We start from the raw sequence: 24,768 nt of genomic DNA, 5'->3' as shown, positions 1-24,768 counted from the left end.
CCCCGAGTTACCATGGATGTCAGGTGATGCTGAGCAGGTCATTGCAGCTCCTGATTCATTATGTAGTCCGCTGCGTGCATTGTCAATCTCAACACCAGTGCCTTCTGGTAAAAACTCCTCTGCACCTGAATCTACGTTGCAGTATGTCTTTTGAACATTTCGAGCATCACATAAAGTTCTGGACTGTTGATTATCGTCAAAAAGCAACATTTGCAAGAGAAGTCCAGAAGATTCTGCAAAAACATTTGTACAAAGGTTGAGTTCGGTGATGGGTTCGAGTTTCCAACGTGATGAGTTTGCTTCATGATCACTATTTCTCGCATCTGTATGGTTCATGATAGAGATTTTACCACACATGCAAATGGGTTAAAAACTCCTATATTACTTGCAAGAATGACAAGGTTGTTGTAGTATAAGCGGTTCTCGCAAGGTCGTTCTCCACAGGGATTATTAAATAATTCGAAACAAACTAAATTTCAATTAATTACTGTAAAGCAGAAAGTTGAGATGATTGGTTTTATAACTTACCTAAATTAAAACGAATTTAATTAATAAAAATAAACTAATATGCAATATTAAAGATGAAAGGAAAATAAAACTGTTTTGGAAAAATCAAATTAAGAAAACACTAGAGTTCCACCATCACCTTGCAATCCTATGTATTTTTATCAATTACTTATGATCTACACATGCCACTTTGAAGGTTAGGTTTTTCTAATTTATATTCTACTTGGAACCTCCAACATAGAACGTATATCTAACATGCAACCCGTCCGGACGTTCGGATTAAATCTGAACATGAGAGACTCATTATGCTTTATAAAAACCCTTTGAAAAACCATGCAACCCTTAAGACGTGGTGTTCATCTTAAGTGAAATTACAATCATTAATCACAAGAAGCCAGCATCAATTTCAGGGAACCTTCCGACCAAAATTGCATCAAATTACTTTTCTAAAGATCATAATGGTGATCAGGCATCAAGACAATTAGATAGTTTTAATCACGGTGATCAATAATTCAAAGTATGCATGCAATCAATCATAAGCAATTAAATAAAAATCACATATTCATGCTAAGGCTTACGGCTTCACCCTAGCAAAAGGAATTAGTTATGCATATTCATAATTGAAATCATAGAACATATTATTAAGAATAAAAGGAATGAAAACACCTTAAAGTAGAAAATCTCTAAGAACCCTAACCAAGTTCTCTGTCTCCCAAAAGTTGCATAAAAGAAAAACTCCAAGATTTAGAACGGCTGAGCCTTTTAATATCTCCCTAAAAGCTAAAACACAAACCCTAACCCTAAGGTATTTTATTCCCACTAAGAAACTAAATAATAATAAAATAAAATAGAAAATAAAGCCTAATTAAACTAGGAAAAACTGCACAGAAACTGTTCAGCCCCGTTTTAGCCTTAAATCTTCTTCAAATCCGGCCCAAGATAGCTTGTTTTAAAGATAATAACATTCTAAACACATCTCCAGAAGGCCACAAACCCATCCGAGGTCATCTTGGGCTCCAAAAATGCAATTCAAGCCCGAAACGTCACTATTCCAGCACTGCACATTGCTCCTTTATTTTATTGCCAGAAAATCATCGCTTGGTAGAAAAATCTGATATTTTGACAGGATCAAGCTAAGTGACTCACGAACGTCCTCCAATTAGAATTACTCCAAAATTCGTCCATTTGACCATGTTTTGCTCCAGAGGAAGTCGAAAATCCTATATTGGAAATATAATTCAAAGTATCAAAATTCTTCCAAATTATTAACCAAAATATACTAAGAATAGGGTTAAATATATAATATAAAATATACTCATCAAAATACCCCCAAACTTAGCTTTTTGCTTGTCCTCAAGCAAAACAAAATTAGAAAACAACAATAAACACTAACAAACTAGAACTTAACTAAAACTAACTGACAAAAATTTTCACCTTCAAAGTTGCAATCCATAGAACATGTTAAAAATCAGAACATCTTTTCAAAAGTTCCAACCAATCCCACCACAGAGTCTAAGCCATTTAGAATCAATTAGAAAAGAATTCACGAACTTCCTTTGGTGTAAAGTGAATCAACATAGCTAAGGAGACTCGACTAAAACCCTTACCTCTTGTCCTTCTTTATTTCACACATACTAACTTTAAATATAACTATTTTTCTTTTTCTTCTTGATCTTCTTCTTTTTTTTTTTTTTTTTTTTTCTCCAGTAACAGTAGTGGTCGTGCAATGTCAGTTCACTTAAGCTTTCGATCCAACCCATGTAACGAGCTTTAGGTCAATGACTCCCAAACCACTAGGGCTTTAGGGCACTAGGTGTAGAACACCCCTAAGGACTTATTAACCCGAGCTGAAAAGGCTACGAAACCAACTAACCACCCTGCCCCATGCCAAAACTCTACTGTTTGACGCGAGAATCACTGCTGATTAGGCAGGACTGGCCCGGTTACTAGGCAAAGTCTCGGGTGAGACAATTATTACTTTATAACACAAACTAACTTTACTTTATGTAGAACAAAAATTAAAAGTGAAACTTAGACTAAAAGTAAGTGTTTCAATCTCACTCCCCACAAACATGTTGATGTGAATGTGCAAGTTGTCAAAGTATAATTCATGAATTAGTGTCTAAGCAACGATAAATAGAAAAGACTTTAATGTGAGATTAATCTTCACCATGTCCATTTGTTATAACGTTTAAAATAATCTATGGATATTAACTTACAAAGAATGAAAATTTTAACTTGACACAAAAATTAAAAGCCTAAAATGTTATTTCCCACCCCCAAACTTATTTCACACTTTGTCCTCAAGGTGTGGAAAATAAATAGAAGAGACAAGAACATAAACAAAACTACTGAATCCTAGAAAATGTAAAACAAATATCAAAAATAAAGAAAATACCCTAAGAAAACAAAATAGGAAAGAGAAACAATAAAAGAAAATAAAATAAAATAAAACAGAAAACAAGAAAGAAAAGAAAAGGAAAGAGAAACTAACACACCAGAGATTTGAAGAGGAAACTGTGAATTTGCCAAGGTGTGCTGACCAAAAATGTGGAGAACAAAAACACTACTGGACACTTTGGGGATTCGAAAGCAGGACCTGGTAGTTGGGACCAGCGAATGCGCGCTGACCAATACGTACAAGTCCACACTTGTGTCAAAACCTAGCAACAGCCACAATATAAGCTGGTGTAGCAGCTGCATCCGTCATTTGAAAAAAAAACCTAGCTATTCTTGAACACGCTTTGGATTCCCTTTCACTAGCCTCGAGCCCAGAGCCAAACGGCTCTCTTCTGTCCATTCCCATCCCCTGTGCAGAAAGATAATAATATTATTTGTTGTAAACCCCGAAGCCCCTTGTTCTCTCTAGAAAAATGAGAGACATCTCTCACTACTCTCATTTCAAACCTATTCCTCTTAGCCCTTTCTCTCTCTAGAAAATCTGGAAAGGCTTTCTTTTCTCCATTTCCTCTCAAGTCCAGCGCCCATTTGTACAAACCTCCTATATGCAGCAGTTTCTTCACTCGTTCTGCAACAAAAAACCAAGGAGCATACACACTTCCGTGTCTCTCTAACCCATCCATGGTGGAGTAAGCAGGAAAACTGAGATGCATGAAAGTAAATCCCTCCTCCATGTGTGTCTGTATTTTGTTTTTCTTCTTTTCAGATTTATGTGGTAAACTAACACATGCATGTGTTTTCATCTGTGTGAGGACCCCCAGTCGTTCCAAATCTGAGCTGATCCACACCACTCGCTTGTCTCGGCTAAAACCTGAAATCAACCAGCTACGACATTGTAGATCCGGGTTTTGCAAAGGTGAAAATGTTGTTGTCCACCAGTGAGGAGACCCCATTTCTGAATGTGCTTCCTCATCTACCCCCAAACTTAAATACTGGCATCCGTGGCATTTTCAAATGTAAAAGCGATAAATCCCAAAAGTACCCACATTTGTTGATATATGAACATTTCCACAGTAACTCATACACTTGATTGCTGTGTTACAGGGATGACCCCAGATTGGCAAAGACACATTTGGCTGACCAAACTAGCGGCCTTCAAGGAAGAATGGTCGCGTAGCAAAATAGAGAGGTATAACATCCCGTCCCTGCTTGTGTATTACAGATGTGGTTGATGATTGATGTGGATCTACTACTGGATGCATGATTCCGTCTGAAATAATCTCTCTGTGCATTAGTTCTTGTTTTTCTTGTGTGCTGGCTGCATAAAAAAATTCAAGTGATGTAAGTTTTCAGAGATAACATGTAGAAGATGCTATCAGTAACTGAAATAAAACAAGTAAATGCAAATAATTTTTGTTTTCTTTCTTTTTTAATTTTTTTGTTTATTTATTTATTTATTTTTTTGATACCCTAAGAAATAAAATGCAGCTTGAAACTGAAAGTGATGAAATAAAAATGGAAGATAATAAAGAAAAAGTTAGAGAATTGGGTTGCCTCCCAATAAGCGCTTTATTTTAAGTCTGTAGCTAGACGTCGCATAAGTCTGGTAGTCAGATCACTGGTTCCTTTAGAGTCAATGACTCACTTGTACCAAATTTCCCAATGCATGGTTTAAGTAAATACTTCTTGACCTTGAGCACACAACCCTTGCCCTCTTTTTCAATGTCCACGTTACCGTTATGAAAAACCTGCTTCACCATATAAGGGCCCTTCCACCGAGACTCTTGTCTCCCTAGAATTGACTTGAAATTTGAACTTAACAACCATACTTTGTTTCCAGGCTGTATTTTTTGATAACTTGGACTACCATGCAACTTTTTATTCTTGCTCTTGACATTTTGGTGTTTTCGGTCCATCTGGTTGCTCGGATCTGTTTTTGATTTTTGCACTTCAAGCAATTGAACTTTGTGTTGCTGTGCTTTACTATCACACTCACGAATCACATTTTGAGTCTTTATGGGCAGATTGTCAATTGATGATCTGGTCACAAATTTGGCATGAGGCAAACCATCTAATGCATCAACACGCATGCATTCTTGCTTATCACATGGATGTGTGGTAGCTTCTGCAGTATTTTCGGATCTGTCTTGTGGCTGCCCTGAATTTGCAGAATCTGCAGAATCTGCAAAAATATTAGATTTTTCAACATTTCCCGAATCTATTTGTGGTTGTGGTGCTGCCTGCGAATTTCCGGCACAATTTTCATGTCTGTTGTCATAACTTTTGCCAGATCGTAAAGTCCGTATAGCATTGCATTCTTCTCGTCCTCTTGGATTAGGTACTGTTTGACTAGGAAATGTACCCGGTGCTCTTTCTGAAACCTGCAATGCAATCTGCCCAATTTGTTGTTCCATATTTTTCATTGTTGCATGCATATTTTGGATTTCTTGATTGGTCTGTGCAAATCTTGCATTTGTAGCAATTGCTAATTTTTCAATTGCAATCTCCCAAGTAGCCTTAGGTGCAGCAGGTTGCTGTACCTGTTGTTGAAATTGAGGCTTTGCATGTTCATCTCTATCCCACTTCAAATTAGGATGATCTCTCCAACCAGGGTTGTAGAAATTTGAATATGGGTCGTAACGGGGACGCTGAAAATTATTAAATGCATTAACTTGTTCCGCTGCAAACTCCGGATAAGCAGCTTTATGTGGACAGCTAAAAAAATCATGGGTTGTCATGCTGCAAATACTGCACGCAGCTTGTAAGGGTTGCTGTACAACAACCTGTGAACCTGGAATTCTTTGCAACAACATGTCAAATTTTGCATCAAATCTTTCAAGCTTTTTCTCCATTTTTTCAATTTGTGCTGACACATATGGAGAACCATTAGACATCTCAAAAACTGACCTAGATTGTGGCTGCTCAATTGCCCATTGCTGTGTATCTGTTGCCATTTTTTCAAATAACAAACAAGCCTCTTGCGCATTTTTATCCTTGTACGAACCCCCGCATGAAGCATTGACAAGAGTTTTTGTAGTCATATTTAGCCCTCTGAAAAATATGTGAATTTGATCTGTACTGCTAATACCCGAATGTGGACATTTTCTAATCAACTCTTTGAACCGTTCCCACGCCTCATGAAACTCTTCATTTGGTTTTTGTGCAAAAGATAAAATCTGAGTTCTCATGTCAAGAGTCTTTGAAGCTGGATAATACTTGCTTAAGAATTTTTCACTGAGTTGGTTCCAAGTGCTAATGCTTCCAGATGGAAGTGTGAGGAGCCATCTCCTTGCTTGATCTTTCAGAGTGTATGGAAATAAACGGAGCTTAATAGATTCGGCTGAAAATCCTCTCACCAAAATATTCTTGCATCCCATTAAAAATTCTGCAATGTGCATGTTAGGATCGTCGGTTGATAACCCATGAAATGTAGGTAGAATATTCAACATGTGTTGCTTTATTTCAAATGCAGACCCTTCCTCCACGTCCGGATAAGTAATGCAACTTGGTATGTTAGTGGCATGAGCTGTTAATGAATCCCCTAAAGGTTGACCACCCTCTGGAATAACAAATGCCATTGTGTTTTCACTGTGCAGATCCTCAGAAAACAAAGATTGTAGAAAAGTCCCTTGCAGGGAAGGAACCCATTGCAGATTTTGTTTCCTGCGTCTCCTCCCTAAAGATTGCTCAGGTTCTGGATCAAATGGAATCAATTTTTGTGCTGCTGATCTAGTTCTGACCATGCATAGATTGTTGTAATCTGCAGTACTGATGTAATCTGTAAAAATAAAATGAAAACGAAATGTAATATTTTTTTTATTTTTTTTTATTTTTATTTTTTTGTGTATAGACTGCAATAACTAACTGTAAATTTGATTAGAACAAATTATTTTAAATAATCCCCGGCAGCGGCGCCAGTTTCTTGATAGAGATTTTACCACACATGCAAATGGGTTAAAAACTCCTATATTACTTGCAAGAATGACAAGGTTGTTGTAGTATAAGCGGTTCTTGCAAGGTCGTTCTCCACAGGGATTATTAAATAATTCGAAACAAACTAAATTTCAATTAATTACTGTAAAGCAGAAAGTTGAGATGATTGGTTTTTTAACTTACCTAAATTAAAACGAATTTAATTAATAAAAATAAACTAATATGCAATATTAAAGATGAAAGGAAAATAAAACTGTTTTGGAAAAATCAAATTAAGAAAACACTAGAGTTCCACCATCACCTTGCAATCCTATGTATTTTTATCAATTACTTATGATCTACACATGCCACTTTGAAGGTTAGGTTTTTCTAATTTATATTCTACTTGGAACCTCCAACATAGAACGTATATCTAACATGCAACCCGTCCGGACGTTCGGATTAAATCTGAACATGAGAGACTCATTATGCTTTATAAAAACCCTTTGAAAAACCATGCAACCCTTAAGACGTGGTGTTCATCTTAAGTGAAATTACAATCATTAATCACAAGAAGCCAGCATCAATTTCAGGGAACCTTCCGACCAAAATTGCATCAAATTACTTTTCTAAAGATCATAATGGTGATTAGGCATCAAGACAATTAGATAGTTTTAATCACGGTGATCAATAATTCAAAGTATGCATGCAATCAATCATAAGCAATTAAATAAAAATCACATATTCATGCTAAGGCTTACGGCTTCACCCTAGCAAAAGGAATTAGTTACGCATATTCATAATTGAAATCATAGAACATATTATTAAGAATAAAAGGAATGAAAACACCTTAAAGTAGAAAATCTCTAAGAACCCTAACCAAGTTCTCTGTCTCCCAAAAGTTGCATAAAAGAAAAACTCCAAGATTTAAAAGCTAAAACACAAACCCTAACCCTAAGGTATTTTATTCCCACTAAGAAACTAAATAATAATAAAATAAAATAGAAAATAAAGCCTAATTAAACTAGGAAAAACTGCACAGAAACTGTTCAGCCCCGTTTTAGCCTCAAATCTTCTTCAAATCCGGCCCAAGATAGCTTGTTTTAAAGATAATAACATTCTGAACACATCTCCAGAAGGCCACAAACCCATTCGAGGTCATCTTGGGCTCCAAAAATGCAATTCAAGCCTGAAACGTCACTATTCCAGCACTGCACATTGCTCCTTTATTTTATTGCCAGAAAATCATCGCTTGGTAGAAAAATCTGATATTTTGACACGATCAAGCTAAGTGACTCACGAACGTCCTCCAATTGGAATTACTCCAAAATTCGTCCATTTGACCATGTTTTGCTCCAGAGGAAGTCGAAAATCCTATATTGGAAATATAATTCAAAGTATCAAAATTCTTCCAAATTATTAACCAAAATATACTAAGAATAGGGTTAAATATATAATATAAAATATACTCATCAGTTCACAACAAATGCTAGGCCCCATAAAAACCCACTAAGGCAAGAAATTAAGGATGAAAACTTGTTCAAATTTAGAGCATCAACATCAATCCCAAGTTTTCCGTTATAAGGGCCCTCCTTCAAATTAAATAGTAAGCTTTGCATCTGTTCTGTCAAACTGTTAGCAATAATGGCTACACTTTTCCTGGCTTCAATACATTTGAAAGGATCCAAGCACTGATCAGATTCACTTGAATTACTATGTTCATAGACAGGTTCAGCATTCAGTTCAGCAGCTTTAGGGAGATGAACAACATGATTAAGTTGGTTTTTACTTGATGTCAGAAACACAAAAAATGTGTGATCCATCAGTGACAAGATCATTTCATTAAATGGGCGACGATTATCTTTTGAAAATGACTCTTGAGTCCCAAGAACCGCATAAACTGACTTGTAAAGCCATAAAATAGGAAATGTATCCTCAAGGAACACTGAAGCATGTGAGGCTTGACTAGCTACTGTCTGCTCTTCACAAGCCAGAATCACATGTTTTAAGGCCTTACGACAAGACACAAACAATCTGAAGAGCTTGTGATAATGATGTGAGTTCAAAGCATTCTGACAATCTAATAAGCCGCCAACAAGAAGCCTGAAAAACACAGAACAGGTAATATTAACAAATATGTTCATTGAATGGCTACAAAGACTACACTTAATCAGAGAGCTTCAATTATTAAGCACATAAATGTTTTTCATGAGATATGAATTCTGTAGGCTGCTGGGGAAAAGGTGCACATGTGACTATAGAAAGAAAGTTCATAAGTTGAAAGAGTATGGCAGTGATGAGCTGTTCGGTGCAAAACACTTTCTGAAACGATTTTACAAGAAGCAAGATTTTAGCCACTTTACTCTTCTTACATGTATTCAAATGTATTATGTGCAAGAAAAACTGAACAACCAAATGATAGTATCTGTGCTAGGTTTTCGTAGAACTCAACTCAATTAAGTGGATATCTGTGTCTTATTGAGTACTCAAATTTGTGAAATAATTGTTCACCAGAAGATTTTTTTAATATTTTATGTTTATTGAAAAATAAAAGCAACAAAACTATTATGCGGACCAATGGTACTGCATCACACCATAAAAACTAAGTTGAAGGGATAACGTTCGTACCTTTCAAGGTTGAGAATAGAAGTCACATAAAGTGAAATTGATCTTGAAGTCAAATGACCTTTTGGCATGTGGCACAAAAGATTAAGTAAACTCCGGCAAGCTGTAAATTTCATGATGTTTGATGGTAGGGCTTTTTGTTCCTTGCAACTTCCTGCAAGCAGTTTATCAGAAGAATGAGTGACCGAATTTGCTACCGAGGAACAGTCAAATATGTTGTGTTTGTCAGAGGAAACAACTGCTGATGAGTTCTCCAGGTCATTTAAAACTTTCGGGCAATTAGGTGATGTTTTGAAATCAATATTGCCAGATGCAGCGCCACTCATGAATTATAATGTCAATTTCTCCAATGCATGGCAAAAACTCGATGCAAAACTGCGGACAAACTAATAAAAGAGATAGAATAAATAACCGGGTAGAAAATCTTTTTGTAAAGGCTCATTGAATGGTGTATGTGTCAATAAGAGAGAATAAAAAGTGTAAGAAACAAAAATTAACACAAAGTAGAGTCAACGAAGCACCACGTGATGTTTGATAGCAACTTACTCTTTGCTCATACAGAATGGAGTCGATGAAGCATTGTGATGAGATTCGGTGCAAGGTTACTTTCTTCATCCTATTCCTGTCAGCATGAGTATTGTAATGGGTTTTCGTCTAGGAGAAGGAGTAATGCGAGCTAGTTTCAAAGTACTAGATGATCCAGTCAGGAACAGCGAGACTTTAATAGCAGATTTTGGTGAGAGTGCGGTAGGAAGAGTTGCTCCTGTTTATTCTTGATTTTGGTGGAACATATTGCTTCGAGCATACACGAAATCCACTAGAGACTCTTAATTGGCTAAACTACCTGAATGCCAGAAGGTATGCTGCTTTTGGAGCTCGTAACTTAAGTCTACGACATATTGAAATTCAAATCATCCTTCCATGAGTAATGGTCTTACTGAATTTGCTGTCCACCCGGTCAGCCATCTCGTCTGTTTCATTATCAATTAAATTGCTGAAAAAGATTAAATAAGAAAATCTATATGGATTACATTTTCTTGTAATACAAGGCATTTCGGGCATGCTCTAACAAGCATCTCTAGATATTCATCATTTATCATTTCAAGTCGTTTTCCATTTATGTTTTGAGACAGATATGCAGCGTTTTTAGATTTTGTATATAAATTATGTGTTGCCTATCGTTTTCTTTTAGCTCACTTCTGTATTGGTTATGTGTTTTTAGGTTCTTTTCTTCATGGCTTTAATATGTGCTTTGCTTTTGGTTAAGCACGATGACGAGGGGGAGGAGTTTATAGAGCGCATATCAAAACGCCTTCATGCCTTGAGCTATCACATGAGATGATGATCGTGTTATTAAACTTAAGGACTTATTTTGTTGTAATTTCCATTTCCATCTCAAATAAATTTTGTGTTTGCTGATTTTGTTGTTCAGTTCAAACGAGAACACAAGATTTGGCGTTTTTAGTCCAACTAGGTCGTTCATATCTTTTGGTCATTGCAGTTGAACTATGGAGCTATTTGAGTTTTTATTCTTTTGTCGAATGTTCAATGTCAACTACGTGACTCGTCACTTCCACTTTCACGACGTCAAATTCAACTACGTGACACAGCCGCGGGGTCTACCACCAAGAACTGAAGCTTAAGAACCTCCACCTCGATGAGGACGGCAACTTGAAGGTCACCGCTATCGGAGTCAGTGCTTTCTCAGCACACTTGAAGCAGGGTCTCACCTTTGTCGCGGACCCCTTCGATTTGACTTCTTCTTTTCTGATTATTATGGCTGGAACTTTGAAAAGAAGAACTTATTTTTGCATTTACCAAACATTTTACACTGGAGATTTTACAAAAAGTTAAAGCAATCCCAAACCCGTACTGGGCTTAGGCAACAAAGCCTACATATCCAAAGGGAATAGACAAATTCAAAATGATATGGCACTCAGGCAAAAAGACCCATTCAGCCAAAAGGATCCTTCGGCTTCTGACTCATCATCACTTTCATTTAACTCAAACTGATTATAACTTTATTCACTGGCTTCTGAGTCATCATCACTTTCCTTTGCTTTATTCTTATAACTTGATCCACTGGGAGCTCTGGTAATGATTGAAGCCGCTTGCACCCAATTAAGCTTAGTCTATGCAACTGAGAAGCTTGTTTGATGCTTGCAGGTATGCTCCTGATCGTGCTTCTACTTAGATCCAAATCTTGCAATGAGGTTGAGCCAACGAGACCATCAGGGATTTCTGATATGCGGGTGCCATGGAGGTCTAGAACTTTCAAAGATAGCAAATGAATAGAGCCAGACGGAAATTCTTTGAGTTCGTGACAGCAACAAAATCTGAGAGTTTTAAGGTTGGTTAAACGGGACAACATTAAGGTTCCTGCACATATCAAGATCTAATGTTTCAAGCCCAATTAGATTTCCAATAGACGAAGGGAGCTCCTTGACCGCTGTCTTTTTCAAACTAAGAAAGTTCAGATGTTCCATTGGCTCCAAGATTTGAGGGAATTCCTAAAATGCAGAGCAACCTTCGAGATTAAGTGTGCCAAGAGATTTCAACTTATAGATGCTCTCTGGGATACTTGAAAGCCTTGTGCAAAGTTGTAGTTGAATGCTTGTTAGAGCAGGGAGAAACTCGATTGATGAGTGTAGCTCTTTAACCTCTATTCCACATAAATTTAAAGACTTCAAATGTTCCATTGGCTCCAAGATCTCTGGGAAGTATTCAAGGTTAGAGCACCCAGAGAGATTGAGTTCCTTTAGAGATTTCAACTTACAATGCCCTTTGGGATACTTGATAGCCTTTTGCAAACATGTAGTTGAATTCTTGTTAGAGCAGGGAGAAACTCGATTGATGAGTGTAGCTCTTTAAGCTCTGTTCCATTTAAATTTAAAGCCTTCAAATGTTCCATTGGCTCCAAGATCTCTGGGAAGTATTCAAGGTTAGAGCACCCAGAGAGATTGAGTTCCTTTAGAGATTTCAACTAACAAATGCTCTTTGGGATACTTGATAGCCTTTTGCAAACATGTAGTTGAATGCTTGTTAGAGCAGGGAGAAACTCGATTGATGAGTGTAGCTCTTTAACCTCTGTTCCATTTAAATTTAAAGCCTTCAAATGTTCCATTGGCTCCAAGATCTCTGGGAAGTATTCAAGCAGCATGAAGATGGCTGGTAATACCAAGGCGGGAGTCCTCACCTCTGAAACTGATGAACACATCATACTTTCCCTGATGAGGGGGGATATCAACATCTTCAGCATCACCAGCTGCAGGATCAACAGCAGTAGACGACGACGAAGATGAAAATGTTAACGATCTGCAGCACATCTGCAAGAGAGTAATGATGCACTCCATCTGAGTGCAAGATAATAATATATCAAAGAAAGAGAATGAAGCGAGTGCTTGATACTATATCGAAGAAAGAGAATGGATATATCAGAATGAATGAGATTTGCTAAGTTGCAATTGAGAAGAGAATCCAATTAAGCAAATCAAGACAGAGAGAGCTTGAAAGTGGGAAGCAAGCAAGAGAAGAGAGAGCAGTAGCCCGCAGAGACTAAATCAGATTTTAGTTCAGCAATTGTACTAGTTGACTTTACTGACTTGACTACTTACCCAGCTCATTCACCTTACCTTCCTAGAACAAAAATTTGTTCCGGATCTCTTCAACTAAAACCATCAAATTAAATGATTTGGATTGATTTGAATTTTTGAAATTTGATACAACGAATAAAATAGAAATTCTTTTAAAAGTTATAATTAGATCAAATTTTAAAGTCACATATCACTTAATTGAGTGATTTTGATGGAAGAGAAGGAAATGATCTCTTCCCCAAAAATTTAAAGCGTTCAGACACATTGAAAAAGACGGATGAAGGGCACATCATCACATGGCAATGGCTTCATCAGTTCACACCTTTTATTAATATAGCTGATTACTCACAAGAGACGCAACTCACCAATCACTGTGCATGGTAGCGGCAAACACAGTAGCCAATAGGCTCCCCTTCATGGCCTTACGCGCTTTGTGTACAAATTTAACTTTGATGCTGCATCCACTGATTTCATATTTCATCAGCAAATGCAATTTAATTTCTACAAGGACTAAACTAAGTTGAAAATGTACACGATGAAGAATTGAAATATAAAACTTTATTAATCGAAACTACATAACTGCCAAGAAGGCTATATACATTAAAGGAACTACATTTTGACTGACTTGTTATTCAATGAGTTACAAAGCAACCTATTCATAGAGAAAACGAATTCAAACCCTAATCTCTAACGGACAAGTAATCATAAACTTAATAGGCAAAAAAACCTAATCCTTGGCCCACAAGAAAACCCTGTTAAAATAACAATAATACTAAAAGTAATTTTCCAACAACTCACACCAGCACGTCACGTCATGTCGTGACCGTAACATCTAAGTGACATACTTACTAATGCATTATTAGTCTAGGATTTCATGGTGGCAATACTAGGTGTAAGTAAGTCTTCAATTGAAGATAAAACCAATCTAATGCATTTGAATTTTTAAATCAACGAGCGCAATCGCTTGAAATAGAGAACGCCCACCTCCAAATCGGTTTTGGTCGAGTCTGATTTTGAAAAGCAAGGTCCTCTCCATTCAATAGACATGTTTTCAGGAGTCATCGACCCAATAAAGGAAGAGTAAAGTGAAGAAAGAGAGAGATCAGGGGGAGGCTGTCAGTGTGAGGAGATGAGTTGGTTGGGTTATGGCTGCTGGTCTTCCAAGCTGTTTTTGTTTTTTGGTCGAAATGATTTTTGTTTTTTGATATAAGCAATATTGGAGGAGAAGGAAATTAGACATGTTCATAGAAGCAATATTTGAGTATAATAATTTGTATTTGATTTTCACAGCTTCTTGGTTATGTTACCAAATTATATTTATATATATTAAAACATAAATTAAAAAAACACTGTTCATTAATAGTGAAAGAACGGACATACCCTCGGGTTTCTTCTTTGTATAACGACTGTTTCATATTTTCTACAGGTAAACGTCAATTTTGCCCTTCCCGGCCACGCGTCTTTCATCGTTTCTTTCTTCCTCTGCTTCCACCGTATCGTTTTAAGTTTACCTTTAATAAAGAAATTATCTTGTCTGGAAGGTGGGGAAAGGAAAGAGAAGAGGGATAGTGGCTGGAGTATTTTGTTTTCATTCTAAAAAGGCAGATGTGGCTAGAAGAAATAAAGGTTTGTGGGTTGGGAGAAGGAGGAAAACGCCACCCTGTGCCTTTTTTCACCATCTACTTTTTCTGCACGTAGACAGAACAAGTGCAGCTTTCCAATTGTGATGAAGAAATATTCTGGTACCCTTAGTGTTCTGATTTTTTTTTAGAGAGTTTTAACAAAAAATTCACAGTACTGTACACTTTAACGAAAAATCATACTTTTACATTAAAAAGTCAATCCTGGTACTATTCACTTTACCCTTTATTTTATCCTTATCATTAAAACTCAAAGTTTTCAAACTATTTTTATTCGTTTTTCTTTTTTTCTTAAGCAGGACAAAATATGAAAAATAAAAAAAGGGAGAAAATGATGGATAAAAATAGGAAATCGAAAGCAAAAGGGCATCCGTCTACCACCACCAAAGAGGTGCAGAGCCATGTACGAATGTCGATGTTAAATAAAGAAGTTTTGTCGTGGAAGGTGATGACTGGGGTCCAGGCTTTACTTATCATCCCACCCACCACCAAAATCCACCACTATCACCAATTCACCATGGTCCATGACTGATATCCAACGAACGATTTGAATAACGTTAAGGTCATTTTCAATCGATGGTTGATCAGAGAATTTGCTTTAGTCCTCTGGTCTTTTAATATATTAATATTTTAATAACCAGTACAGAGCCCATTTGCCTCCGTCTCCAACCGAGGGCCAAGGGACCATATGGCTCGTTTTAGACCTGTCACAAAAAACCGTCTCCAACCGAGGACCAAGGGGCCAAACATAATTTATTATTTAAAAACTACAACGTAAATTCAAATTGTTTAATGTTTTTTCATGTTACCTAATTTAATTTAATATTGTATAATGGCTTAGGAAGTTATAGGAAAAAATATGAAACAAATTTTGTGAAATAGAAGATATAGGAAAAAAAATATAATTTAAAAAAAATCTGAAACAAATTTTATGACATAAAAGTTATAGGAAAAAAATAGAATTTAAAATAAAATGAAACGAATTTTGTGAAATAGAAGTTATAGGAAACAATGGAATTTAAAAAAAAAATATGAAACAAATTTTGTAAAATAAAAGTTATAGGAAAAAGATAAAATTTAAAAAAAAATATATGAAAAATAGAAGTTATAGGAAAATTTTGTAAATAAAAAATAATAGGGTAAAGTACAAAAAACTATTTCAACTATTGGGGTCACGGCAGTTTCATACCTCATCTTTTAAAATTGACAATGTCATACCGCATCTTACGAATTTACGACAATGTCATACATCCGTCAATTTTTCTATTAGTTTTTCTGTTAAGTGCTGATGTGGCAAGAGACAGGAACCACTCACTAATCCAGCTGGATTAAAAAATAATTAAATATTAAAAAAATTAAAAATAAAAAAACAAAACAAAAAAAAAATTTTATTGGTGCGGGGACCCTTTCCCCTCTCCTTCTTCTTCTTCCTCCTTCTTCTGGGTTCTTTTTTATTTTTTATTTTGGGACCACTATGTTGCCATTGATAGATGATATTGATTGATATGTTTCCTGTTTTCTTGAGATTCTTTGTGATCTCTGATTTTTTTGTATAATTAAATCATTCATTTTATGTATTTCTTATATAGCAATTATACTTGTAAATCAAGCTATTATACTCATGTAATTCAATGATAATTCACCCTCAAGACCATCGAGGTATTTAGCTACTTACCTACCAAAGCATGTTGTCTTGCGTGTGAGGTCCAATGACTACAAGTGCTCTACGTCATCCGATTTGTGTCGTACACGTGTTAGGCTTGTAAATTCATCACATGTTAGGGGGCGTATTGAAAGTATCAATCCCACGTCGGGAAAACAAAAGACCTTGCATGCACTTATAAGTCATTTGGCTACTCCTCATATTGCCATTGGTTTTATTGTGAAATCTCAACTTTCTTTGTCCACAAGCTAGTGATAAGTCAGACCATGACATTGTTTCCATTTGAATGGCTTGGCTTGAATGCATTAAAGGTTTCAACGTTTTGCGACTTTCTTGCTTGATTGGTTACATTCATCTATAATCAACCACTCGTTCCACTTCATTCTCTTTTTTAATTATACTCACAAACCGTATCAGGTTATTAGCTTGTGCGTTGGGAGGAACAGCGAAAGACATGGAGTGTATCATGACTCTGTTGTCTATGTGCCGCAGATCATTAACATTTACTTCTTCTTCATCTTCTGCCACTGCTGCCGATGCTGACGCTGGTGGTGATGTTGATATCTCTCCTCATCGGGAAAAGTATGATGTGTTTATAAGTTTCAGAGGCGAGGACACCCGACTTGGAATTACCAGCCATCTTCACGAAGCCTTACTTCGGAAGAAAATTGAAACCTACATAGATTACTGGCTTGTGAGGGGAGAAGAAATTGGACCTTCCCTGCGAAAAGCGATCGAGAAATCTAAGATTTCGGTGATCATATTCTCACAAAACTATGCTTCTTCCACATGGTGTCTGGATGAACTTGTACATATACTAAGATGCAAGGAAGCATATGGCCAACTGGTTATACCCGTCTTCTATGACATCAGTCCATCAGATGTACAAAAACAACAGGGGAGCTATGCAGTTGCATTTGCTCAACTTGAAAAACGTTTCAAGAACAGTATCGACAAGGTGCACAAGTGGAGGGCTGCTTTGACAACTATAGCCAATTTATCTGGGTTTGATAATTCAAACAAAACTGGGTAATTAAGTAACTCCATAATTTGTATAAATTTTTTTCTACTTGTTATCATTTGATTCATACAAAATTAGTTTAGGCATACTTATTACTAACTATTGTTTGTCCTTCATAATCATATTATACTTGCCAGGACAGAAGCCGATTTAGTCAAGAAAGTGGTTGACGATATTTGGAACAAATTGATTCGTGAATCATCATGTGATTTAAAGGGCCTGGTTGGAATTGAAAGACGCATTGAGCAAATAGAATCTTTGTTATGCATTCATTCACCAGACGCTTGCATCACTGTAGGAATTTGGGGGATGGGTGGTATTGGGAAGACCACCCTTTCTGAAACTGTATTTCACAGACTTTCTTCCAAATTCGAAGCCAGTTGTTTTCTTAGAAATGTTAGGGAGAACTCAGAACAAACAGATGGACTATATCGCTTGCAAAATAAACTTCTAAAAGAGATATTAAAGGAAGAAGGTTTATCCATAGGGTCAACTTTTGTTAGGGAAAGCCTCAGTCGTACAAAGGTCCTCATTGTTCTTGATGATGTGAGTGATTCAATGCAAATTGAACATTTAGCTGGCATTCGTCTTCAGTATGGCACTGGAAGTAGAATCATTATCACTAGTAGAGATAGGAGCACACTTAGGCAAACTGTTGAAGAGGATAAGATCTACAAGGTTGAGGGATTAAAACCGGATGATGCTCTTCAGCTTTTCTGTTCGCGTGCTTTCAAGAATAACAGTACTCGTAGAACAGATTATAAGGAGTTGGCAGAAAAGGCGGTGGATTATGTTGGAGGCATTCCTTTAGCTCTTGTACTTTTGGGGTCCTCATTCCTAAATTGTAAGAGCAAAGAAGAATGGGAAGATGAATTGAACAAATTGAAACAATTTCCCAATGAAAATATCCAGAGAGTGTTGAGACTAAGTTATGATGGATTGGGAAGAAATGAGAAGGAGATATTTTTGGACATAGCTTGTTTTCATAAAGGGAAGCATGTGGATTATGTAAAAAAAATGTTAGCTATTCGTGGATTCTTTGCAGGGGCTGGAATTAGAGTTCTCGTTGATATGTCTCTTATATCAATTCATTCAACAAAGAAAACCATAGAGATGCATGATTTGCTTCAAGAAATTGGAAGCACAATTGTTCATGAACAATGTATTGAAGATCCCGCTAAACGTAATAGGTTGTTCAATGATGTCGATATCTATCATCTACTAAAAAGTAACACGGTAAGGGCCAAATGAATTCAATTTCCTGTTCTTTTTATTTCCTTTTTTAAGTAAAAACAAATAGAGAAACTTTAGATGAAAACACACCAAAGAAAAGCTCATTTATATAAAGACGTCAGATTACTACAAATTTAATTATTAATTGAATTTTGTTGTACATGCATTTAAACTTCACTTTTATTGTCAGGGAACTCCGATTGTTCAAGCCATATTGGTTAACTGGTTTAAGATTGAAGAGCAAACATTGAAACGTGCAAACTTCAAAGTGATGTCTAACCTAATGATGCTAATTGTTGTTAACTCTGAAAAGTTTGGCACTTACTGGAAATTAACCACTTCTCTTGATCTTCCCAATTGTCTTCGTTATCTTTACTGGCGTGGATATCCTTTGAAATCTTTGCCGTTAAATTTTTCTCCTGAAAATCTAGTTGAGCTTCATATGCCTGAAAGCCAAGTTAAGGAGGAGCTTTGGAATGAACCCCAGGTATAAATATACTTATTTTTGTTCTTGTAAAGAATGCAGTGTAGGAAGTCTTGCTTATTAATTCTCTGTAGTTTTCTTTACTTTTTTTACAGAGACTTGTGAACTTAGAAGTGATCAATCTAAAATACTCTAAATATCTAACAGAAGTTCCGAATCTCTCTTGGAGTCTAAAAATTGTGGACATAAATCTTTGTGGCTGTGAAAGTTTGGTTGAAATTCCCTGGTGCTTTCAACGTCTCCACAAACTTACTCATCTTGATCTTGCAAGATGCACAAGTCTTAAGTATCTTCCAGAGATGCCAGAGAATATTGAAATCTTAGATTTATATCGTAGTGGTATACAGGAATTGCCTGAATCAGTTTGGTCTCACGAAAAAATTTCTTACATGGATATAACAGATTGTAGAGACCTCAAGAAACTTCCAAGCAACAGGTGTAAGCTGAAAGTCTCTGGTTGTTTTGATCTACAGGGCTGCACATCTCTTGGCCAGGTTTCTGAGCTTCCCAGGGATATAAGTAAATTATCATTGGTTGGTTGCAAGAGCCTTGTGAGTCTCCCAACCAACATTTGTAAGTTGAAATATCTCAGGGAACTCGATCTCTCTAGCTGCTCTAAACTTGAAAACTTCCCAGAGATCTTAGAGCCGATGGAATATTTGGAATATCTTTGTTTAAGTCGAACAGCTGTTCTAGAGCTACACTCATCAATCGAATTTCTCCCTGCTCTCAAAAACATTCAACTAAGAGACTGCAAAAGGCTTTCAAGTATCCCGAGGAGCATTTGTAACTTGAAATCTCTTGAGAGACTTGATCTCACTGGTTGCTCTGCTTTTTACGAATTCCCTCCAGTCTTGGAGCCAATGGAACATCTGAACTTTCTTAGTTTGAAAGAGACAGCGCTCGAAAAACTTCCTTCGTCTATTGGAAGTCTGATTGGGCTTGAAACATTAGATCTTGATATGTGCAAGAACCTTAACGTTGTCCCAAGAAGCATCTACAGTTTAACCAACCTTAAAACTCTCAGTTTTCGTGACTGTCGAGGACTCAAAGAGTTGCCATCCGGTTCTGTTGGTTTGCTCTCTTTGGAAGTTCTTGACCTCCGTCGCACCCGCATATTAGAAATCCCTGATGGTCTCGTTGGCTCAATCTCATTGCAAGATTTAATTTTGAGTGAAACCAGGATCAGGAGCATACCTGCAGGCATCAGACAAGCTTCTCGGTTGCATAGACTAAGCGTAATTGGGTGCAAGCGGCTTCAATCATTACCAGAGCTCCCAGTGGTATGTGACCTTGAAGCACATGGATGCACGTCGCTGAGTACAGTGTCAAGTTCATGGACAGCACTCATACAAGGTTGGGATAAATACGACTCTTTTGGGAAACTCGATTTTTCTGATTGCCGAAAATTGGATCATAATGCAAGGAGCAACATAATGGATGAAGCACATATTAGAATTATGCGAGTGGCAACTGAGCCATTAAAGAACCCTTATGGGAACCCTTGTGTTAGCATTGTATGTCCTGGAAAAGAAATTCCAAATTGGTTCAGCTTCGGCTATCAAAGTGAGGGATCTTCAGTTCATATCAAGCTTCCTCCAGATTGGTTTCGAACAGGTTTATCAGGTTTCGCTCTCTCTGTCGTTGTTTCTTGTGTTTCCAACTGCCAGGGAGACTTAAGGGTAAGAGCTAGTTTCAATGTTAAATTACTGGGTGAAAGCCATGAACTGTTCACTTCTTTATTCTACATCCCAATTCGGAGATTGAATGGCTACTGTTACGACCGACATCACGTGTATGTGTGGAATAAGGCCTTTATAAGTGAAGAGGTAGCAAAAAAATGCTCCCCTGATGTTTACAAACTTGCCAATGAGGCCTCTGTTGAGTTCTACCTGCCAAAGTTTTACGAACAACACACTCCCGGTGCGAAGGTGGAAAAGTGTGGTATATGCCCGTTTTATGTTGAAGATGCTGAGAAATTCAAAGTTGATCATGTCTTCGTATCAGGGGAACCAAAAATACCAGAAGAAACAAGACAGGATGAAAATTTGGAAGCTTGTGGATCAAGTTACGAGAACAAAGCAAATGAAAGTGATGACGAGTCATTAGCCAGTGAATCAAGTTATGATCAGTTGGAAGCAAATGAGAGTGATGATGGTCAGAGGCCTAGTCTTTTTTGACGACTGGTGTTGCTGGAGATCACTTGGACATTAGTTCTGTCCTACACGGATTACTTTTAGCTTTGTACTATTATAAATATCAATGAACGGTAGGCTCGCTCAGTCATTGAGTTGAGATCACAAACTTTTTTATTATCTTTCACTTTTTTAGGTTTTTGTTTTCTTCTCTTTTTTGTTTTTTTTTTTTTTTTTTTTTTTTTTGGCCTGACATATATCGATATAAAACTGAAGAGTACTCATATACAGCAGTCAACAAGTTCAATGTGATACCAGTTTCTCTTCCGGACTGGGCCGACTGGGTCTTTGATTTTATGCCAACTCGTGGTGGTTGCTTTATTAGGAATAGCAGTCCTGCCAGAATGGATTTCCGTTGGTTTTGCTTGGGTAATTATTTAGCGATTCTTTCATCCTTGGCAACCCCTGAAGAATCCATGGCAATAATGGATCTCATAGAATCACGATGGGAGGAATTGGCAGGAGTAATGCCACTAAAGGTTTGTTATCCAGCAATAGAAAATCATGAACGGAAGATTGTAACAGGCTGCGTTTCCAAAAATACTAGATGGAACTACCACAACGGAGGCTCTTGGCCAGGTATGCTTTCACACTATATTCTCCTCTGCACAAACTCATAACGTAAATGCTGACTGTTTATCCGAACCATCCCGACCAATATGTCAAATAACAATGGAGTGGTAAAAAAAAGAAAAACGCCTCCTCTCCTCCCCATCCTCCTTCCACTCCCTTGATCATGAGTTATTAGCGATAGACTGAGATAAAAAAGGTAGTATTTTTTCTGTTTTTAAAGGGTGATTACTGTGACACAGACACACCTGCCTATACTTCTTAGTGCTTACCCTGATAATTAAATGATGCGGTAATGATAAGTTATATTTGGTGCCATTTTTGTTTTCTGGCCAAGTAACATGTTGTCGTTGTGGTCTGTACATTGCTCTTATGGCTTCACTGCTGCATCCATCAAGACCGGGCAGCCTGATTGCTAGACGTGCCATTGAACTTGCCGAGAGCAGATTGCTGAAAGACATCTGGCCTGAGTACTGTGATCGATGGGCGGAGCTACACCCACGACTAAGGTGGGCTGTAGCAAGGAAGCTTTAGTTTAAACTCTTGCCAATAGTCTATGTATTAACCTACTTTAACCTATTATACTTTTATATAGTCCACCCAGTACTATTAAAAATGATAATTTAATATGTAATTAATGAAGATTTTTAAAGTAAAAAAATGAAATTGTATTACCTGTTATGTTAGTTTGGATTATTATTTCAGATTTTAGAGTATTATATTCATGTATCACTATATAATTTTATGTAGGAACAAAAAAATTATGTTACTTTATAGTAATTATTTTAGCCAGCCCACCCATGAAAAAAATCTTGGCTTCGCGTTTTCTTGGTCGTTACCTGATTAGTTGCAGGATACTTGGTCGCTAAGATGATGTTGGAAAATCCATCTCATTTGGGTATGACAGCGCTCGAGGATGACAAACAGACGAAACCGGTAATGAGGAGATCAAATTCATGGACTTGCTAATTCAATCGTGGTCAACCTATGACCTAATTGGCACAAGGGTTTGGTTTAGGGGTTAGGGGCGTTGATGGGGGACCAAGAATTTGATGAAGTAGTACCTTCTTACTTCTTTAATTTTAAATAAGTTACTTGTTCGTAGTAGTATGCTTGGAGAATGTCCTTTCCCTAGTGCAAAACCTTTGGGTTTATTTTTTTTATTTTTTTATTTTTTTGGTCGTAGGTTTTTTCTCCATCCGTGTCTGATTGTGATGGATTCCATATTATGTCATTACTGCCTTGTAGAGGTGCGATTTGATGCCATGGACTTTTCCCTGACAAAGACTTGAGCCACATAAGCACTTTTGGCCACGGAAGAACTGTTGAGTGGATCATGTTGCTGCCTGCTTTTGAGTTTGGAGTTGTTATTTTCCATTTCAAGTCTGATCACAAGGGGAACTAGGAATTTGGTCCACCAAGTGCAATATTGAACGTAATGGATGAACAACATCACAATGTCAAGGTGGCATATTGTGATTGGTGTATCACATATGTTTGTTCCTTATTTGGTAATTCCTGTTGTCAACTTAGAGATTTAAAAAGGACATAGCTTAGCAAATTTAAGTTTTGATTGGATTGGTTTATAATCAAATACAATTTTTTTTCTTTATTTGGTTACAAATGAGGGTTTCGAATCTTGCATCTCTAGTCTACTTCTACGATCACCATACTCATGCTCACCGCTGAGCTAAATAAATTTTTGTCGTTTAGAGATTTTAACTCTTTCCTTCCTCTTGTTAGACCAACTCTAGGGCTCAAAGTCAAATTACCCCTCAAAATTTCTCCCCAAACCCACTCCAACCCAAGGGGAAATTTTGGGCTAAATGCTAAATGCTAAGAGCAACTCCAGCACTGGAGCCCTCCCCCCAGGCAATGTACTATTCAATCCACCTAATGAACAGTAACTGCCCTTAATGAACAGTAAATAGCCCTGTCAATAGCATTTGCATCTCCACCGTTACACTTCAATAGCCCTGGCAATAGGCAATAAACCAATGCCAAATTCCCCCCAAAATTTAGCCCAGAAATTGGAGTGGACTACACCCAATATTTATCGGAATTTTATTTTTTTTTAGAGCAACTCCAGCGTTGGAGCCCTCCCCCCTGGCAATACACTATTCAATCCACCTAATGAACAGTAACTGCCCTTAATGAACAGTAAGTAGCCCTGGCAATAGAATTTGCATCTCCACCGTTACACTTCAATAGCCCTGGCAATAGGCAATAAAATATTAGTATTTTATTTATTTATAAAATAATACAAAATAATTTTAATTGTAATATCGGATAAGATTTTTAATCGTTATCGCTGCGCCACGTGTCATTATCCGAAATATTATTAAATAATACAAACAATAAATAATAAATTATGTAGGTAACAAATAAATAATACAAACAAATAATTATAATGTAAATTTGGGTATGAAATAAATAATATATTGTTACTTGATCCGAGTAATTTTCCCCACTTCGAATATTACTACTAGCTTGTGCCAAGGCGTCTCTCCACGTATTAAACGATTGGCTAAGTAATTTCCAACGACTGGACATCGATTCTTTGGTTCTTTTCCCACCAATTTTCTCAAGAAAATTGGTATGAATAAGACTCCACATTTCTCCCAACTGCATCTCATTAGCCGTAAGCGAACTATGAGTAACTTCAATCCAGCTAGCACACAACGCAACATCTTCAATAAGCAACCAATTCGTACCTGCACCAGTGGTCATTTTGTTGAAAAAAAAGGATTCAAACTTTGAGACAAAAAAAGGAATGTGATTGAAAGTAGTTGAGAAAATATGAAATTGTTGTGTAAGGTAGATGATAATGAGAAGGTATTTATAGAAAAGTAAAAACAATTTTTTTTACAATTTTTTTTCAGATTTTTTTTTGAATTTTTTTGAATTTTTTACAATTTTTTTTAA

The 24,768-nt window shown here is 36.8% G+C and overlaps 2 protein-coding genes, 1 long non-coding RNA gene and 1 other non-coding gene across 6 annotated transcripts; 3 read left to right on the top strand and 1 right to left on the bottom strand.

The window, feature by feature from the left end:
• Window positions 1-3,335: 3,335 nt before the first annotated feature.
• On the top strand, window positions 3,336-6,812 carry LOC137729118 (uncharacterized). 3 transcript variants are annotated; one of them, XR_011067966.1, is made up of 4 exons: window positions 3,336-3,624; window positions 3,729-3,923; window positions 4,012-4,096; window positions 6,504-6,812. It is a non-coding gene; the product is annotated as an uncharacterized lncRNA (long non-coding RNA). The 3 variants fall into 3 exon arrangements; XR_011067967.1 differs by having other exon boundaries at window positions 3,720-3,923; XR_011067965.1 differs by having other exon boundaries at window positions 3,337-3,923.
• On the top strand, window positions 5,994-6,098 carry LOC137730374 (small nucleolar RNA R71). Its single transcript, XR_011068135.1, has one exon. It is a non-coding gene; the product is annotated as a small nucleolar RNA R71 (small nucleolar RNA).
• A 4,631-nt stretch (window positions 6,813-11,443) lies between the features above and the next one.
• LOC137728234 (uncharacterized) lies at window positions 11,444-12,797 on the bottom strand. Its single transcript, XM_068467080.1, has 2 exons — window positions 12,623-12,797; window positions 11,444-11,823 (listed from the first exon to the last, which is right to left on the bottom strand). The coding sequence occupies exons 1-2, from the start codon at window positions 12,795-12,797 to the stop codon at window positions 11,444-11,446; spliced, it is 555 nt and encodes a 184-aa protein (XP_068323181.1).
• Window positions 12,798-16,794: 3,997 nt separating this feature from the next.
• On the top strand, window positions 16,795-21,258 carry LOC137729117 (disease resistance-like protein DSC1). Its single transcript, XM_068467948.1, has 4 exons — window positions 16,795-17,369; window positions 17,499-18,597; window positions 18,785-19,081; window positions 19,174-21,258. Exons 1-4 carry the CDS (start codon window positions 16,795-16,797, stop codon window positions 21,256-21,258), a joined length of 4,056 nt encoding a protein of 1,351 aa, XP_068324049.1.
• The last annotated feature ends 3,510 nt before the right edge of the window (window positions 21,259-24,768 follow it).

The sequence above is a fragment of the Pyrus communis genome, chromosome 3, assembly GCF_963583255.1.
Source record: "Pyrus communis chromosome 3, drPyrComm1.1, whole genome shotgun sequence".
NCBI classification, from domain to species: Eukaryota; Viridiplantae; Streptophyta; class Magnoliopsida; order Rosales; family Rosaceae; genus Pyrus; species Pyrus communis.
Note: the sequence above shows the minus strand (reverse complement) of the source record. Positions and strands in the feature narration are given on the sequence as shown.